The sequence below is a fragment of the Triturus cristatus genome, chromosome 9 (assembly GCF_964204655.1).
Source record: "Triturus cristatus chromosome 9, aTriCri1.1, whole genome shotgun sequence".
NCBI lineage: Eukaryota > Metazoa > Chordata > Amphibia > Caudata > Salamandridae > Triturus > Triturus cristatus.
In genome coordinates, this window is record NC_140592.1 from 464,492,870 (window position 1) to 464,505,478 (window position 12,609).

General features: G+C 40.8%; 1 protein-coding gene across 4 annotated transcripts in view; it reads left to right on the forward strand.

The window, feature by feature from the left end:
* The window catches only part of LTBP4 (latent transforming growth factor beta binding protein 4), a 1,245,426-nt gene that overhangs the window by 1,143,791 nt on the left and 89,026 nt on the right, over nt 1–12,609 (forward strand). For 2 of the 4 annotated variants that reach the window (XM_085625396.1, XM_085625397.1), the window contains 3 exons: nt 1,191–1,322; nt 3,329–3,454; nt 4,705–4,830. In XM_085625396.1, the coding sequence (XP_085481522.1) occupies nt 1,191–1,322; nt 3,329–3,454; nt 4,705–4,830 (384 nt within the window). The remainder of the gene's footprint in view (nt 1–1,190; nt 1,323–3,328; nt 3,455–4,704; nt 4,831–12,609) is intronic. The other 2 variants (XM_085625398.1, XM_085625399.1) reach the window with 2 other exon arrangements.

The following is a 12,609-nucleotide window of genomic DNA, read 5'->3' on the forward strand; positions in this document are numbered from 1 at the left end:
CAGGAAAAAAATGCATTACCCCATCCACCCTAAGTAGGGTGGAAATTGTAATACCCTTCCTCTGATGGCTCATATTCTTTCAAGCCATCCAAGGAACTATTCCATCAATAAGAGTTCCATCAACGGAATACTTAAGGTCCACCCATTTCCAACTGAGGCAGTAAGACAAGGGGTTTGTCTGGCAGCGATGGGGTTCCTTGTTCCCACTTAAAACCAGGCTCCACATTTCTAAAAACACTGCTTATTTTTTGATAGTCAATTTTATTGATTTTTGAAAAAGAAATGTACAAATTTACAAAAGAAAGAGAAATTAACATTGCAGCACAGATGATTATCATAGTTAGCTGAGAACACTACTTATTTAAGACCTGTTTTAAAAAATTTACATTACAAATTCCAAACCCAATCCTACACTCATTTTTAATTTCCAAGTGATTGTAAAATATATGTTAAATATTTAAAAAGGCGATATGTCACATAGCTATATAAGAATGATTTATACACATTTGGAAATAAAAGAAAATTGAAACAGTACGACATCAAAAAATGTAAGTTATTTGTAATTATTAATTTAATATATTTAGAAATATAAATAAAATATTTAATATTTTAGGTTAGCCTAAAAACAATATTATTAAATATATTTTAAAATATTTTATGATAATAACAGCTTATTATTACCTCATATTTTATTTACACACTACCCATCTTATCCTCTAATGAATCCCACGACCTCATAAATAAAACAATAATTAAAACATGATACAATAAATATGTATACAAATGGAATATTCACTATTAACATACATAATTAATGAAAGCATCCAAAACCAAACAAAATAAGAATTTTCTTAATAAAACACTAATCATGCAATATCCTAATAAAACCCAACAATCAGTAAAATATTTTCACATAATTTTTATAGTGTATTTTATACAATTAATAACAAAATAAACTTTAACAAAAAACCTAAATACTATACGAAAAACTATAGTAAATACGTAAAATCAGTATTTTAAACTATGATAAAGTTTGGGAAAAAATGCTTCCCTCAATGTTCCAATATTTTTGTAGTTATAATATTTTGACCTCAATATCATGCACCATCGGCATTCAGGATCTGCGCTGTATAAAGTAATTAAGCGATTTTCCACATTCAAAGTCTTCCTTTTTCCCATCTTTTCTGCAGATATTGATGAGTGTGAGGAGTACGGGGTCTCCCTCTGTGGTCTGAGGGCTTGCGAAAACACTATAGGATCTTACAATTGTGTAACCAACTGTGATCCTGGCTACCAATTAACCCCTGCAGGGGAATGTGCAGGTAGGTTTCTAGTGCCATACTTCATAACTCCTAATTGTATCACACATCTCCCAATATCCTTGCATCTGCACAACCAGCCAATTCTCTTCAGATAGCCTTTAACCCATAGAAAGCAAACAAGAGCTTTCCTGCAAAACGTCTTCCCTGTGAACATTTCTTCTTCCTTCATGCTGTCAGTAGCAGACAGAAGCTTTAGAATGACTCACTGTTCTGACAATCAGAGCACAGGCCACAACTAAGACACCGCCAAGTGACATATACTAGTCATTCAATGCAATTACTTCACATGTATATTCTATATATCGTCCAATTTCTGTAGGGAGGTTGTATACCATTCTTTTGAGGACGTATGAAGGTCACGTCCTAGGTCCATTGCACCTAGTTCTAATCAGAATATTATAGACACCATAATGACTAGGGCAGGGTATTGTTGCTCTGACCTTTTTTCTTGCGCTGTTATGAGATTTTTTTTGCTTGGTGGTATTACAGCGAGCACTCTAGGAAATAAATAAAGGAACATTTCACTAGTCCCTAGGAAAAATGACAGTAGGACATGTGAGGCAATAACAAGCCTATAACAGGACTATGAGTAACAGCAGAAACAGGATCATCTTCAAATGTGTATCCTAAATGAAGCACCCACTTTAGATGCAGAATGAACACATTTAACCGTAGACTCCAAATATCCTTAAGATGGTGCTCTTACTCACTGCCGGCAGCCTTTTTCCTTCCCAGGGAAGTTTTTGAAGTTGCTGGAGTTGAAATGCCTTTAATAGTATTTGGCAGAGATTACCACCTGCTAGCAGCCATTTTCGAGCCTGAAGACTTCCTCTTCTGTATGCTGTAGAGGATGTTTTGGCAGTCAGGACTTTTAATATGAAAATATGTGTTGGAGATGGTGGAGCATGGACCGTGCCAAACTATGCTATATACAACAGATTCAAAGAGTTTATGAGTTGGACAGGGCCTGAATTGTGTGCCGAAAGGATAGTCACTCATGTGGTGTCAAGGGCAGGGTTACATTCCGACTGGCATAAAAAACAAAAAGCGCTGGTTATAAACCATAACCTCTCACAAAAACAATTCCTATGTGGACATGCCATCGACTGGATCATATTCCTCCATTTCATTGTCATCTTCCTCATGTTACCTAAAGGATAAATGACAGTATCAGGAGAAGTCTAGAGTTCCTGGCCCTACAACCCCCAAGTCCTTGTTCCATTTAATACAATTAGTTACACTGTTCAGTATAATGTGATTGCTTCGCCTGTGGTGCGGTGACTGCCATCGACAGAGGTGTGATTCACCTCAGGGGAAAAACTTTGAGGCTGCAGTTCCACTGGGCTACCATCATCTGAACCTACTTGAAACTAGTCACTATGGTGAGTATACATTGCCAATACCTACATTATAAGTCTCCCTGGCAAGCTGGAGGTATTATCTGGGCACATCATGGGAACATGCATGCTGTTCTGAGAAGGACTGCCATGGCAACAAAAATGGCTTATTTTTGGGAGTGTCAGCAATGCCCAAGGATTGGTCAGGTTGCAGAGCTGATGATGACTACACTGTGAGATTTGTCAGTCTTCTGCCACCCTATTAATAGGGCAGAGAAGCATAGAGGAAGGTGGATGGCAATTCTGGCCTCTGTGATATTTCAGGTCTTTATTGCCAGAAATCCATTTGCCACCCTCCTCTAATTAAGAGCTATGTTCAGTCACTTTATTCCCAGCACAGATCATTGTATCCACTAATACATGAGCTATTGCTTCTTATGTAAAGAAGCATTTTGATTGACACTCAAGTGTGGGGGCAGTGAGGATTCTCCACTTCAATATCTATGTATGTTAAAACGATGCAAGTGGAGGGTATGTGGTTTTGTGAGCATAATATTGAATCAACGAAAAGATTTGTGCAAGTTTATGATATTCTTGACTGATCCTTTAAAGTCAATACTGATATTTGCCCCTACACCTTTAAACTGAATACTTCTTGTTGTATTTCAGACATCAACGAGTGCCAGAACAGATCCATCTGTGGTGAGCACGCCATGTGCCAGAACCTGGTGGGCTCGTTCCAGTGTCTGTGTGACCAGGGATATGAAAGAGCACAAGACGGTCGTCAGTGTATAGGTAGGTTGCTTGGAGGAGTTCAGTCAGATAATGGATGTTAAAGGGCTACAGTCATTTGGAAAACACAGATTTTTCAAGTAAAAACAATAATAATTAGTAAAGCATGTCATGTCTGGACCAGTACTGACTTGATACAATGCAAATAAAATGGAACTAAATTATTGGCCATAATCGCCAACTCTTTGTTCCACACATTCCTTGCACCTGAATCCAAGACCTCAAAAGTGATGACTGCATGGACCAACAGCGAAGGTCAATGAGTTCTTATAAGTGTTGAGGGATCAGATGCGCCCAAACCACAAGAGCCTTGTCTGCCAGCATTGTGAGCGAATAGTTTCTAGGGATGCAAAGGCTAAAGGGCCAGATTTAAAGTATAACATGGTGATTGTTACTATGGCAACTGGGGCTTATCCAACCAGGTGATTACCTCTGCAATAGAGCAAGCCACCTCAGGGCAAAAACTATGGTGGCAATTCCACCAGGCGAGTGAGACATGGTGGAACTTCAGTCACCATATGTGACTAATGGAAACGGACCCCAAAAGTGGGAGTGCGTTGCCATCCACTGCATGGCCAGCCACCACATTGCAATTGTCCCCAAGACACTGGGAGTTTTCGCTGAGCACATCTTTGATACTTGCGCCTACATTGTTATGAGAAAAGACCACAATTTGATCAAAATTGGCACTTGATCAGTCATCTCAAATCAAGCATCTGATCCACCATTGTTTCCTATGTCACCAATTCCGGATGATTGACTCAGTTGCATAGTCAATGAAACTTCCACCATGGGTGTTATCTGCCTTCGACCACCCTCTTAATAGCGCGAGGCACACAGGGGTGGCTAATTGAATGTCTGGCATTTGTTGACAGAAGTTGCCTTGTAGTACTTATCTAAATGATGATCCTATATGCAGCTATTTATTTGCCAAGCATTATAGCGCATCTACCAAGAACACTGATTAAATGAGTCTCAAAAGTGTCCAATCTGCATGTACCACTAGTTATATTTTGTTAGGGATATTTACTAAAGGAACAACTGGAGTATCACAGGGAGATTGTGGGCTTCCTTTTAGTCAATATGTATGCCTAGTAGAATGAAATAAGGGGCAAGTGGAGTGGTTCTCTGAGCATTCGTAGTATTTAATCGATAAGATGTAGCCAAGACTGATATTCTTGCCTATGGCTTCAAATTTAATGCCGCTATACACCTCTACTTCTTCAAAGCATATGCCTCATCTTCAATTGCAGACATCAATGAGTGCCAGAACCGATCGCTCTGCGGTGAGCACTCCATGTGCCAGAATCTAGTGGGCTCTTTCCAGTGTCTGTGCGACCAGGGATATGAGGGGACGCAAGATGGGCGGCAGTGTGTAGGTAGGTTGCTTGAGAGTATCCAGTCAGATGATGCTTCAGTTGTCAAATTCATTTGAAACACTGTGATGTTTTTATTGATCAGAGTCAAGACTTCAAACTACCAGTAATAAATACAGTGTTACGTTTACGCTATTCTCTCCATACAATGCAAATATACATTTAAGTAACCACAGGACACAATGGCCAGATGGTCAGAAGCGCAACTCATTTGAACTATTAGTACTATAAACAAATCAGTATTTGAAGTAAAAGTGCTAAATGAGTACCATTTGCAGTGCAGAATTTGTAAAAAATAAAATATGCCAGGGCCCTTGTCAGGAGGACACTGCAGCTTGCATCACCCATTGCCCCTTCCATTTCTGCTGATGACAGTACAAACATGGCTACTAACCATCACACTGTACGATTGTGCTAATTCAGACTTTTCCAGGCCACCAAAGCTATAAGAATGGCCTGGGCAGAAGGTATTGGTCATTTTAATGTATATTGAAGTAATAAACATCAGTTGTAGTGCTTATCTGTAAATTATTCAAACAGCGCCACCATGTGGCATACTGTCATTATTGCCGGTGATGACAATCAAGTGCCAGTACTGAGCACCGGAAATCACCGACTCAACTTAACCACACTGCCTTTGAGTTAGTAAAGCAGGTGTGCTGTGTGCTAATCAATGATTAAAACAGCACTTTGGATTTTAACTGGTTGTTTGTAGCTGCAAAGTGTTTTATACTTAAACTTTTTTCAAGTTTTCTGAAAAACCACAAGCGTATTCTAATTTGAGTTGATATAAAAAAAAATCAAGAAAATCTTGGATTTTCTTTTCACTGGGAGAATTGACTCACAAAAAATAAAAAATGTTTGCTAGAAAAATTCTAGTGCAATGAACTTTTATAGAGTGTACATGCTCTGAGTTTATTTGGCCAGGTGATCTACTGTTGTGTAAACAGACTAACCCTTTCTGCAGTTGTCTCGCCCTGTGGTGCATCAGCAAAGGGTATAGATAAAGTTGTATCTGGGACACAAGGCAGTCCTAAGCACCAGTGTTAATCAGCAACATGTGTGTGCTTATGTTTTTGGGGCCTCGCTGCACACCGATGTAGAATACAACAACCTGTAGACGAGGTGGGACTGATCTCATCCACGCTCGACACCATTCTCTGCCCTGCTCATTGCAGACAGTGCAAGTTAATTGGCCACTGCTGGAAGGCGTGGATCCTCATCGCCCCTCTCTTCTCAGTGATGCTGCAGACACAGGCTCAAGACATACAAGAGCACTGCTGACTAACCCGTAGCGCAAGCGGCACAGGAATCCAGCAGAACTTTAATCCACAAAATCTCCACGATAGAACCACCTCCTAGCCATCAGTGATACTGATCATCCTTATGCCAAAAGGTTTTTAGTTACACCTGTTCCCAGCTGCTGTTTTTACGTGACAGTCTAGATATTCTCAGACAATTCCATGGGAGTACTGAATATTCAAGACACCATCAGTCTTGTTGCCTGATGATGCTGCAATGTTACAACCATTTGATATGCTCTCTGCCCCCTCCTCCATTGCTGCACTGTGGTTTGAACATGGGTCTCAAGGTTTGAGAGCTACCTTGCGGCGACAATAGATAATGGCCAAACTGTGAAGCAAGCATTGCTCCTACACTTGGGTGGTGATGAACTTCACACGTTGTTCCATAAACTGGTGGATGGAGGTTAAGATAATGACTATGACTCCACACTCACCATACTGCAGGCCAGATTTATGAAGGTCAGGCATCGCCCTTGCACCACCCACTGGGGCCAATGAGTGACGCAAACCCTAAGTGAGATTTATCAAGCCACGCAAAGCTTCCTTGAGTGGCCCTGCTTGGCTTGATAAATCTAGAGCGGCGAAAGGCAGCGCACTTTGCTGCCTTGTGTTACTCTGCGGCAGGGAGGTGTTCCATGGGGGAAGCGGGGTGTTTATCGATTTTGGGGCATTCCCAGATTCACCATTAGTGGTAGAGCTGGAAATGCATACAAATGTTACACCTCTCCAAGTGAGGCATAACGCGAAAAAATATATTTATATCTCTGTTTTTTCCTCTTTCTACATGAGTTGCATTCTGCAGCACACGTAGAAAGAGGAAATTGTCTCTCAGGATTGTTTTTGTGCTCAAAAGTGTCCCTTCCTGCACAAAAACAATCCTGCCTACAATGCAGGCAGCCTTGCACCATAATGTAAGGATGACTGTGCTAGTGCTAGGCAGCCAAAAGTGCGCCAGTGCTAGCAAAGGGAAGGAATGCACTGTATAATGGGAAATACAGTGCATTCCTGCTGTTTCTCTTTCACTCAGAACAGCAAGGTGGCTTGCTGCATTGCGCTGCATGAAAGAATGATAAATTTGCCCCTGAATGTGCCGTACAGCTCCCAAGCTAACACACACAATGAATGATTTATCTTATGCCCGACACGCAAGGCTCAAGAGAAACAACCAACAACTGCTATACCCATCCCCAAGGGCTAGCCAGCATGTGTGGCTTCACAAACACAGAGAAAGAAATTAGAGTGCAGATCATCCAAGTGTATGCTCGGACAAGCTCAAGAGATGTGGCAAGACAAGATGCCCCTGCCAGCAAAGCTGATGCTCTTGAGATCATAAGAGCTGTCTGAAGCCTGAGCTGCTCACATAGAGGCATCGTTAGTCCATGAAAGCTCAGTCTCCCAATCCTGTAGCAGAAGTGAGTGGAACAGTAAGAAAGCTTTCAGTAAAGAAAAACGGTAGAATCTGTGGATACTGTAGGAACCCTGCTCAGGACAGAGGGAAGACATGCTGGGTGTGTGACAAAACTAATCACATTGCCAAAGTCTGCTGGTTTTCCAAGCACATCAAGGTCCCTAAACACCAGCAGAACTGACCACACAAAAAGCTGTGAAGCACCTTGAGTTGAAGCCTAAAACCATCCCAAATGTAGAGACAGACAGCAAGCCGGTGAGTGAACAAGAGCACTTCTTCCTCATTTCAGCTGTCTGGAACAATGGCACACTGAAGAACCACACTCAACCTTGCTGCCATCCACACATTCCAGGTTCCAAAATCAACTGGCTCATTGACAAAGGTGGCGAGTGTGCATCATGGCATGATGTGAATATGAAATGCTACACACTCGGGCCAAAAATCGAGAGCATGTCTGTAACACATGGATTCCCCATGAAACCTGAATGGATAGTGAACCTATTCAGGAGATCTGTCAATAACTCAAATAAATGAATGTCAGACATCATAAAAAACTGCATTATGCCCTCAGGCTAACAGAGAGGGCAGATTAATGTGCATGCTAAACATAGTGACCCACATAGCAGAACTAGAGGAAGATGACCTCGCGTGGGTTCTGTAGAAGTTCCTGGGAGAATACCTTACCACATGCGCATCTTTTGAATGGTAGGCCACCTCTTGTTATGTAATCCTATGAGGATCCCAGATGCTTTTGATGCAGCTAGTGCCATTATAAGAAGAAACATATTACACCAACTAGTAAGCCACAGGACGAAGCCGAAATGCAAAGATATACAAGTGGGAAACATTTTAAAGGTGAGTGACAGGGCAGGCATGTTCAAGCCTTTATTTGAGCCTATACCATGGGCAGTAACCCAAGTAAGGGGAACCCATGGAGTTGGCGGTCCGAAGAGTCACTGACATAATTCGTAATGTGTCATGATTCAAGAAGCTGCGAGAAAACCCACCAATGATTGAGATGCCATCCCTGTGGCATCCCAGCGTCTTGACAGGAGGAGAGACCAGGGTTTCCCATTTTAATTTTAATCTTTGGGATTAATTTAAGTGGGGCTCCAACACCCCATTCCCTACCAGCCACCACTGCAAAACTCTAAATGAAGGCCTAATTATTCTCGATGCATAAAGAGACATGCAATCCATGTTTTATGCATTATTACTATTGAAAGCCAGTTCATGTTTACTTCATTAGCATTTACAAATTGGTAATGAAAGCAGCAGGTCGTGCTGTATATTGAGTGATATTTAAAACATCTACCAATAAAGGCATGAACAGAAAAATCTCTAGAGTTTCTACCACAATCCTCAAAACGTCTTTGTTGAGGCATATGATGGAGGAGCCAGTTCTAACTTTGGAGAGAAACTGGAGAGTTCTGTGAAAAGGATAGAAAGCAACCAACTTTAAAAAATATATCTCCAGACGAGGAAATGTGTCTTGATCCAGCTATCAGGCAGTAAAACGTTCAGCGACACAGGAGTGGGGGTGGGTGACAGAGCTTACAAACACAACTTCTCAGGCTTATTTCTCTTAGGTTTCCAAAGTGCCAGAGTTGTCCGCTATTTCATGTTGTCCTGTAAGAGGACTTGTTTTGAGACAAAACAGCCCCCCAAGAGTCCATTTTCCAATTATATATCTCTCATGACTCTACTCAACACGGTATCCATTGTCGGGCATACACAAAAATGTGACAGGAGGCCAGCTCACCCTTGAGGCCCCATAGCGTCTGGTTCCCTAGCTTGGATACCTTCCAGGGGTGTGTGTTTGTGTGCGCTTTAAGAGGACTTCCCATTATGGAGACCAAAGGGACATACACTTCATAATATCACATTCTACCACAACTATGTGATGAACCCAGTACTGGATCATGAGGGTCTGACAACATGGGTTGCAGTTTTCTTTCTTGGACAGAGCTGAAACTTGCACTGTGGGGAGCTTCAAGTAGGTAGTTCTTTATGTTTCAGATGTAACTGCCACTTCATGTGCTTCAAGTGTGTAGCTCTGGGTGCATCTTGGTGTCCAGGGTACAGCCTAGTAATTTGGAATATAAATTTAGCATTGGGGAAGTCAAATCAACCAATAAGTGAGCCACTGTACATTGCTGCATAGTGTCTCATAGATTTGGAGAGGGACAAGTGTAAGCATTCTGTCTGATTCCAGGTGAGTTATGATGAAAGTGATGTCATGTTCTGTTTTGATTTTAAGGTAAGTTGAGAATTATCTGCATATATGTATGCAGAATGTCCATTTTTGGTTAGATCCCAGAATGTTTCGGTGCATACTCCAAAGGCAAGAGTGATCCTTGGGAGACGTTGAAGGTCATGTTAGAAGGTGAATTCCAATGTTCACTTATTGACAGAAAGTTGATATTTTTGAACCACTGGGACCCAGACTCCACCCAGACAGAAATATTGACTATTTCCATTGGTATGATGGTGTTTAGAAATTGGATTGTCTTTAGGGAAGATAACATTCCTTAGAGTTCATCAAAAGAGATAGAGGGGTTGACTTTTTGCAGTTTAGCATGGTACGCGTTCAAATGCAGTTGTTAAGATTTCTTACTTGATTTTATGTGTTTTATTTGAAACAAGACAACACATTCTTGATATTTGTAAGGGGTGTGGAGCTGCCAGCAAAGTAGTAAGATTGGAGGTCTGTCCTACAGCTTTGATGAGCTTCATGAGATGGCTGCTTGCCATGCCCATGTGGGTTGTGAAAATAAGCAGCTTTCGCCTCTCTTATGTGCATTTTCACTACTTTTTCACAGCTCATAGGCTGTTCAGAATCTCTTTGAATACATCTTGAATGCAATTCCTTTCCTGCATCAGTAACCCTTTCTATTGACTGCAGCTGAGGCTCAACGAGCCGATTTCTTCCTTTGTTTTTAAATTTGTCAGTGTTAGTGGGACCGGTTAATTGAAAATTCTCATCCCTGGGGCGTGGGTGTGCGTTAAGATGTCCTTTGTGTGAAAGCCTTCAACAGGCACAACTAGATAGGGTGTTTTTAAGGTATTTTGCTATTAGGTATCTTGGAAACTAAATAATTCATATTTCAGACCAAAGTTTCTTTGCAGTTTGTGTTACCTGTGGTTCTTGTGAATCCAAAATTAAGTGTAAAGTGATGCCGTAGATAGTCTGGCCGGTGAACCAAAGTTGCATTCAGGCACCCAAGAGAGAAGGATTTAATGGTGAACAGGTTCACTGTTGAGCCTTTGTAATATTTTGGTTCAGTGCAGTTGTGGAGAAGGTTATTACTTTGAAGGAACCGTGTCGTTACAACGCACACTTTTACAACGCATGCACTTACAACGCATTTTTTACAACGCACAATCCATTACAACGCATGACATTAAAACGCAGGACACTACAACGCATTTTTAAAAACTACCTTTACAACGCATTTCCATTACAACGCATACCACCTTTACAACGCATACCATTACAACGCATAATATTAAATTGCATTTAAGGTAAGTATTAGATAGTATAGGGGTAAAAATTACTATTCTAACTCCAGGGGGTGCAACAGTAGGGTAAGTGTTGGATAGTGTAGGGTTAAAAATTACTATTCTAACTCCAGGGGGTGCAACAGTAGGGTAAATGTTGGATAGTATAGGGGTAAAAATTACTATTCTAACTCCAAGGGGTGCAACAGTAGGGTAAGTGTTGGATAGTATAGGGGTAAAAATTACTATTCTAACTCCAGGGGGTGCAACAGTAGGGTAAGTGTTGGATAGTATAGGGGTAAAAATTACTATTCTAACTCCAGGGGGTGCAACAGTAGGGTAAGTGTTGGATAGTATAGGGGTAAAAATTACTATTCTAACTCCAGGGGGTGCAACAGTAGGGTAAGTGTTGGATAGTATAGGGGTAAAAATTACTATTCTAACTCCAGGGGGTGCAACAGTAGGGTAAGTGTTGGATAGTATAGGGGTAAAAATTACTATTCTAACTCCAGGGGGTGCAACAGTAGGGTAAGTGTTGGATAGTATAGGGGTAAAAATTACTATTCTAACTCCAGGGGGTGCAACAGTAGGGTAAGTGTTGGATAGTATAGGGGTAAAAATTACTATTCTAACTCCAGGGGGTGCAACAGTAGGGTAAGTGTTGGATAGTATAGGGGTAAAAATTACTATTCTAACTCCAGGGGGTGCAACAGTAGGGAAAGTGTTGGATAGTATAGGGGTAAAAATTACTATTCTAACTCCAGGGGGTGCAACAGTAGGGTAAGTGTTGGATAGTATAGGGGTAAAAATTACTATTCTAACTCCAGGGGGTGCAATAGTAGGGTAAGTGTTGGATAGTATAGGGGTAAAAATTACTATATTATGCGTTGTAATGGTATGCGTTGTAATGGTAGTATGCGTTGTAATGGAATGCGTTGTAAAGGTAGTTTTTAAAAATGCGTTGTAGTGTCATGCGTTGTAATGTCATGCGTTGTAATGGATTGTGCGTTGTAAAAAATGCGTTGTAAGTGTAGTGCGTTGTAAAAGTTGCGTTGTAAAGGTTGTTCCCCGTGTGAAAGTTAAGACTGTCACTTACCCCCCCTTCTCAGGTCTATAATTCTTTATCTGGTCTACTTATTTTACATAAGCAATAGTGCAGTGCTGTGAGTGAAATAACAGGAATGGGCATCTCTCTTTCTTAGTTTCCATGGATAAGTTCCCCCAGTTCTTGAAGAACCTAATAGCCTCTATTGGAAGATTTGTCTGCAAAGTACAACATTCAGATACTTAATAAGTGAAATAAAGTGATCTCTACTAGTGCCTCCATTCTATTCAATTACTGCTAATCTCCATAAGAGAGAAGCAAACGTTCACACATAAACTACCAAGTAAATGCATCTGGCATAAATATATTACTAGTCATAAGAATCATGCAAGTATAATCTAGAATAAACTAAAAACGCAACATTTAATTCTAAAGTAAATTTAGATATTGTTGTTCTTTAGTACCGAAATTAATAAACCTACATTTAGGAACGTAACCTATAGTTTGTTAAAATGATAAACCTC